General features: G+C 52.0%; 4 protein-coding genes across 4 annotated transcripts; 1 reads left to right on the top strand and 3 right to left on the bottom strand.

Moving 5' to 3' along the window:
• Positions 1–258: 258 nt before the first annotated feature.
• Positions 259–1,683, bottom strand: UCRPA7_2017 (putative mitochondrial chaperone bcs1 protein; the record flags this gene model as incomplete). The annotated part of the gene is made up of 1 exon (XM_007914594.1): positions 259–1,683. One exon carries the CDS (start codon positions 1,681–1,683, stop codon positions 259–261), a length of 1,425 nt encoding a protein of 474 aa, XP_007912785.1.
• A 538-nt stretch (positions 1,684–2,221) lies between these two features.
• On the bottom strand, positions 2,222–2,722 carry UCRPA7_2016 (putative mitochondrial ribosomal protein subunit s18 protein; the record flags this gene model as incomplete). The annotated part of the gene is made up of 1 exon (XM_007914593.1): positions 2,222–2,722. One exon carries the CDS (start codon positions 2,720–2,722, stop codon positions 2,222–2,224), a length of 501 nt encoding a protein of 166 aa, XP_007912784.1.
• A 543-nt stretch (positions 2,723–3,265) lies between these two features.
• UCRPA7_2015 (putative mitochondrial inner membrane translocase subunit tim44 protein) lies at positions 3,266–4,951 on the top strand (the record flags this gene model as incomplete). The annotated part of the gene is made up of 2 exons (XM_007914592.1): positions 3,266–4,224; positions 4,276–4,951. 2 exons carry the CDS (start codon positions 3,266–3,268, stop codon positions 4,949–4,951), a joined length of 1,635 nt encoding a protein of 544 aa, XP_007912783.1.
• Positions 4,952–5,400: 449 nt separating this feature from the next.
• UCRPA7_2014 (hypothetical protein) lies at positions 5,401–5,985 on the bottom strand (the record flags this gene model as incomplete). Its single annotated transcript, XM_007914591.1, has 1 exon — positions 5,401–5,985. The coding sequence occupies one exon, from the start codon at positions 5,983–5,985 to the stop codon at positions 5,401–5,403; it is 585 nt and encodes a 194-aa protein (XP_007912782.1).
• Between the last annotated feature and the right edge of the window lie 803 nt (positions 5,986–6,788).

Below are 6,788 nucleotides of genomic sequence, written 5' to 3'. Positions count from 1 at the left end.
CTGAGCATCCAGACTCAGCACTCAAATCCATGGCGCTGCGTGTCGCGTGGGATTATATCTTTAGCAAAGAGAAAAACATCACTGTTGGATTGTACCGACAGATCAGCTAGAGGAGATTCACTCAAGTCGATGATAGACTGGAAGATGGGGTATCATTGGTCTATGTACTATTATACAGTAGTCTTATGACAATCATGTTACAAGTGCCATTTTGTATAACTCCGGTCATACTGAGGAGCTTCTAAAACACATCACTCGCTAGGCCGGCGACTTGATCGCCCCATCAGGCGTAGGCGACTCGGGTTCAAACACACGAGGGATCAGGCCCTCAGCCATGTTGATAGCCCCCTCCATATCATTCTTGTTGAACAAGAACAATCCCTGTATAGCAGCAGTGCTGGTGTGTCTCTTAGGCACATCCACTCCATGCTCTTCCCCGAATAGGCCAAGCTCGTCGAGTCTCTTCAAGAAGCGCTCACGTCCTTGCCCGTCATGGTCGACATCGCCGTAGAAACGATCCCACATCTGCCCGGCTTGGTATCTTGTCGCTTCTCCGATCCGCACCAGCAAATCCACTCTGCCGGGTCGAATTAACGCAGCATCCAGCCTATCGATATGGTTGGTTGTGAGGAATGCGATCCGCTCCTCTCCAGCAGCAAGGCCATCCATCGCGTTCAACAAGCCGGAGAACGTCACCGTCGCCCCGCTGTACCCATCTGAACTTCGTTGTTGCCTGTTCACAAACGCGGCATCCGCATCTTCTAACAACAGTATACTTCGTTGGGGCAGCTTCGTCAGAAGCATCGCCAGCTTGTCATCCGTCATTCCCCGCTCGCTCAAATTGATCATGGCGACGCTGTAATCTAGTTCACCCGCCAATGCCTCGATGAAGCTCGTCTTTCCACTGCCAGGCGGGCCGTACAGTAGATAGCCACGCCTGTACGGTATGCCGCGGTCAACATACCACTGCTGCCGCTGTAAAAAGTCCTTCACATCGGCAACAATATCTTCCTTGACTCCTTCGTCCAATATGACGCTTCCCAGAGGTCGCTTGCGCCGCGGCTCGCCTAGTGGTGCCCAACCAAAGTTCTGCGTAGCATACACGGTAGTTTTGCCCTCTCGCGCACGAGCCGCCAGTGTATGTGCCTGTCCGAAAACATCCTCAAAAACGTGTCGATGCGCCCAGAGTGTCGTGAGGGTCACCACCTCGTGTGGCTCGCCAGTGTTGAGGTTCGCCGTATTTAGCTTCTCGCGGTTGACGGCAATGTACACACCGGGAGCGTGCCGGATCAGGTGGCGGCCATAACCTGGCTGCAGCAGGAAATGCGCCTGTACCGGGCCGGAGCCTGAGGTAGCTTCACCAGCGGCCATGTTCTTCGTAGCTGTCGTGACGGACAGATTGTGAATGCGCGTCAGCTTGCTGGCGAGGAAACCTAGATTCTCGCGTGGCTGCGACAGCCAGGCAAGTATCCATGGATAGGACGGGTCCTGGCGGCCGATCTCGACGTTCACGAGGAGTCTGCGGCGCAACATACCGGCACCGGTGATGAGCCCACGACGGGCCAGAGCTGCCGCGCTGCCGAGGGCCGCGAGGCCGACGCCGCCGGCGAACAGCGGATTTTCAAAGAGCCCATTGAGGCCCAAAAGGGACGCGGCGTCCGGAGATGGTGTTTGCTGGGCCATTGTGAATTGCGCCCGCTACATGGCTACCACTTGGATGCTGTTCGAAAACACAGCGGGACAAAAATTTAGTGACGTCTATCGGGAATTCCGACTGTGGGCCACCCCTGTAGGAGTGCTAATTTTAGTTGGCCTGCCTGCTCTGCTTATATGAAGCTCGACAGCTACTCTCTCCCATAGGTCCTATGGTCGCATATTTTGACAACCTAGGAACTGAGCATCTCTAGAAAGATCAAGAAAAGTGTTACGTCGAATTTTATTGAAAGCTGATTATGGGTGCAAAGGCCAACAAGTCCAGCTTTTCAGCAAAGCCTTGCCTTACATTTACTGACCACCTTGAACGAAGCAGTATAGCAGCATATCTATCCCATCTTGTCCATTCAGGAAATGTATCTGTGCTGGGGATATATCCACCATTTCGCTCCGACCATAGTATAATACATTCGATACAGTAGATTTGATACAACCGGAGTAATCGCCCAATCTCCAGCAGCTTCTAAGTCTGTCCATAACTAGGACTGACTAGCACTCAATCCGGTGCTTAACCTAGACGTCTAGGCTTCTTGCTTCTCGTTCCACCAAACTTGACTCTTGTTGAATCCGTGACTCGCACGATCTTTGGCCGCCAAAGCTTTCCTTCGGTGCCCATCAGAACCTTGGTGACGGCCTCTCTGCCTGGACCAAACCCTCTGAGAACCACCTCCAACGTCTCAACCTTCTTGTGCCAGCCCTGCTGCTGCAGCCGATCTATCACATACGCCGCCAATTGATACGCGGAGTCGTAATTCTTCCTCTGACCCTTTTTGAACCCGAGATTTCCACAGGAAAGAGACACGATGGCATCGCGGTTAGGCTTGGTAAAAGTAACATGTGTGTTGTGTCTGTGACTGTAGACATGAAAGTGGTACGGTTCGCCATCGACGGCCTCGTCTGGTAGCGAAAGTTCGTCTAGAGCTCCCTCGAGGCTGCTTGTGTCTACCCGAGGCTTGTTGCGGACGGAGCTGAGGGTGTCCATAGCCAGGCTGTTCGCCAAGCTCTGCATGGTGCTGGGTTTTCGGGGTTCTGAGCCTGGTCTCGCGCTATTGGACTTGTTGCCAGACAGCGTGCCTAGAAAGCTCGATGGACGCTCATTCTGCTCTGCCCTTAGGCTGGGTGATGTTGAGAATGGCCTGCTCAATTGCGTCGCACATCGTGATGAGGATGTTGGTTGTGAAAGGCTCTGGAGGAGGGTCGTCGCCAACCGGCGACTTGTGGTCGTCCGGCTCATGGCGTGTGTGTTGCGTCGAGTCGCTGGGCGGTGGTCGATGTTCTCGGAAATTTTCGATGCTTCAAAGTTGAGTCGCGACAGTTTGGTTGGTAGCTCTTTCTGCAGGTGCAAATCCCTGCCACGGAAAGCCCCGGGCTCGGTTCTTTGCCTGCCCTGTGCTCCGCTCCGGTCGCCGTCCGCAGCGCAGCCCAATCAAATTGCACCCAGCGAGACTAATAGCTAGAGAAATCACGGTACTCAAAATTTCCTGCGCATCCTCTCCCATCTCCCCGACCTGCGATTCTCACCACAGTGGGAGGTGCAACGGTGCTACCGACGATGAACTCCCTAAGAACCATCTCGAGGCAGGGCCCTGTTCCCTCTGCCATTTCGAGAGCGTCCTCTCTTTCGTCCCCTTCCTATGGCAGATCTCCAGCCTATAGGCGGTTACAGAGTAACATCTCGTCCGCCAGTGGCAATGGAGCTCGATCATTGCCCTCTAGCTTCTCCTTCTCACAACCTGCGCCGCTACGCTCATCCCTCCTCCCCGACACCATCCGCATAGAATCCGCATCGCGAATTCACTCGAGGTCATTCGGCTTCACTTCGCGCACCCAACAAGAGAAGCCGGAGGCAAAGGCGCAATCGGAGGCTGCTAAGGCTGCCGAAGACGCTGAGGCCAAGACCGAGCCACCCGCAGAAGAGGAAACCAAGAAAGCTGAGGAGGAGAACGGCGAAAAGAAGTCAGAGGAAGGCGAAGAGGGCGAGAAGAAGGAAAAGAAAGAAGACCTGCCACCTCCGCCACCCCATGGCGACAAAACACCATGGCAGGTGTTCATGGAGACCATGTCAACCGAGTTCAAGCAGAACAAGGAATGGAACGAGTCTACCAAGGCCATCGCCGACGGCGCGCATCAATTCACCGAGAGCGAATCAGTCCGACGAGCACGTGAAGCATACCAAAAAAGCACCGATGCTGTATCCTCTACCGCCGGCAAGGTCCTGAAGACCACAGCTGGAGCTGTTGGTAAAGGAGCTGCCTGGACCTGGGAAACCCCTGTTATGAAGGGCGTTCGATCCGCAGCGAATGTTACAGGTGATGCTCTGGACAAGGCAACGAAGCCAATCCGTGAAACCGAGGCATTCAAGAGCGTCAAAAGTGTGATAGATGATGGCAGCAGCTCAAGATATGGCGGTTGGGTTGAGAAGGAGGAACGAAGGAAGGCTAGGGAACTCCGGGAGCAGCTAGACAAGATCAACGGGGTACAGTCGCCTCAAAACTTCGAGGAAGATCCAAAGTATGGACCTCATACTCTCTCATATTGAACTGATACTAATATTTTATCCAGCGCTGGTACAAATGTTACCCTACATAAGGATGCGGCTTGGAAAGAGGCATGGAGGAATTTCAAAGACCAGAACAAGTTTGTTCAGGGCATGTTCGACATGAACCGAGTGTACCAAGAGTCCGAAAACCCTCTCATCTCAACCGCCAGGAGCATCACCGATCGTGTTGCTGGCTTCTTTGCCGAGAACGAGACCGCTATGGTCATCAAGAAGTTCCGCACCTTCGATCCTGCCTTCCAGGTTGAACCTTTCCTACGGGAGCTGCGAGAATATATACTGCCGGAGGTTTTAGACGCCTATGTGAAGGGCGATACGGAGACCCTCAAGCTTTGGCTATCAGAGGCTCAATACTCTGTTTACGAGGCACTCACGAAGCAATACCTTCAGGCTGGACTGAAATCTGATGGACGCATTCTAGATATTCGACATGTAGACATTCTCAAAGCACGTATGCTTGAGCCTGGCGAGATCCCCGTCTTCATCATCACCTGCAGGACGCAGGAAGTCCACGTTTACCGCAACGCCAAAACCGGAGACTTGGCTGCTGGCATGGAAGATAAGGTCCAGCTGGTCACATATGCAATTGGAATCACTCGAATTCCCGAAGACGTCAACAACCCCGAGACGAGAGGATGGAGGTTGATTGAGATGCAAAAGAGCGCCCGGGAGTACATTTAGACTCAGAACCGGAATACGCTTAATCACCACACTCACTACGCTGGATGCACGAAGTCCAGTGCGCTGTTTTACAGCAATGTTGTTTTATTACGCCGGCAGCCTGAATCGTTGTTGTCTTGTCCTATTGGCATGGAGGTCCTGGTTGCGGACGGTTGTTGTATAAGTTCTGTACCATAAATAGCGGCTGGTTGAGGCCGCGACCAAAAAGGGAGTTACTGGCCTTATAGAAAGGGGCATTGGGCGAGGCGCAAAAACAACACCACTCTTCACGAGTCTCGAGAGGGAAGGCTCGCTGTATTGATCATCTCCGATGCCATAGTATCGGTACAATTTAGTCCAAAAAATAATGACTACAAATATCTGTCCCCTGTGTAATATGCATTTCCCAAGTCCCGATGGATCAATCCTAGAGTCTTCCAGCTGGCGTTCGCATTGCAGAAGCATGGCCCTTATGCTGTAGACTTCTCCCTCTCCCTCTCCTCATCCTCTTTTCTGAACTCCTCTCTTACTCTCATCAAAGCCTTTCCAAGCAAGTTGAGGCCCCATTCGTCTCTCCGTTCCTCTGCAAACCGCTCTGTAAATCCCACGCCCCATACGCGATCGAATGGACTGGCCTCGACCAGCTCCCTATCGCCAGTACTCAATAGCAGCGCTCGTAGGCTCTCTCCCACAAGCGGGCTACCAGGGCAGTTGCCTCTGGTAATATCCTCCTCACTCAGGGCAGTCGTGAACTTGAGTATATTCCCCTCATACACAACACGCTCTCGTTCCCTATTCCATACTGCCTCGTCGAAGTTGCGCACCTTTCGTCCTAGCGACTTGACCTTTCTTGGGTTTCCGGTCTTGAGGATCTCGCTTGCTACCTGTGTGTCGCCGAAGAGAACCGCTTTTTGGTACATCATGTAGTTTTCCGCCGTCTTATAGATCAGATTTGGGTTATTGCCGTCCCTGAACGGACAGGCGTACCACTGGCTGAGGTAGCCCGTGTCTGGGTGTGTTTCTCGCCAAAAGAAGACGGCGGATTCTTCGCCCATGTTTGTATTAGTATTTGACTCTGGTGTTGCCTGATTCAGTGAATTAGTTGCATTTGCTTTTATAGTTTTGGTCTTATTGGTGGGTGCTTTGAACTTGATCACTTTGTTTGTCTTCGGCGGCATACTGGCAGGTATCTTTCTAAGGTGAAGAGACCGGAAGAACATTGTTGAAACACAAGATATTTTGTGTTGACTTCGCCGACTTATATGCAACCGTCGGCTGGTAGCCTCTGCAGCCTCTGTAGACTGTAACTGATGGCGCCAGTCGTGTGGAGGCTGAGCAAACACATTGCTTCAACTAACACTTCCTGTGAGTCACCCCGGATCTTAGGCCCAACGCAAGCCTCAACTTTGGAACAAAAAAGTTTGTTCCAATGGATATGACACGCCGTGACAAGGTTTTTTTCGTTTGCTTTTTCCTTCGACAGCTGCTTCTAACTTCGAATATTGCTATGAAGCTCTACGGGTATGGCGACGCGAGCTCCACCTCGATGTATGTCATACATGGGTCACGATCAATTGTTGATACTTGGTTCATGCAACGTGCCCTCAATTCGTAATGTCTTTATATAAATACATCTTTGGCTCGATTGTACGAGAATTGGGACCAAGATCACTAGAATGACAATAAAATGTGCACAGTAAGATCAGCACCGTCATCCTCTTCGAACGAATATTGCTCATCGATCCATTTCATCTGATCTCCAAGTGAGGTGTTTCGTGAGACTTTTGTAGATACCTGTTCGACATTGCCATGGCCAGGGCGCTCAGTATCCTCTCGAACAAACTCTATCTCCCTCTTC

This window comes from Phaeoacremonium minimum, assembly GCF_000392275.1.
Source record: "Phaeoacremonium minimum UCRPA7 unplaced genomic scaffold PA7_03_scaffold_146, whole genome shotgun sequence".
NCBI lineage: Eukaryota > Fungi > Ascomycota > Sordariomycetes > Togniniales > Togniniaceae > Phaeoacremonium > Phaeoacremonium minimum.
The sequence above is the reverse complement of the archived record's forward strand: the minus strand, read 5'-3'. Positions and strand labels throughout refer to the sequence as shown.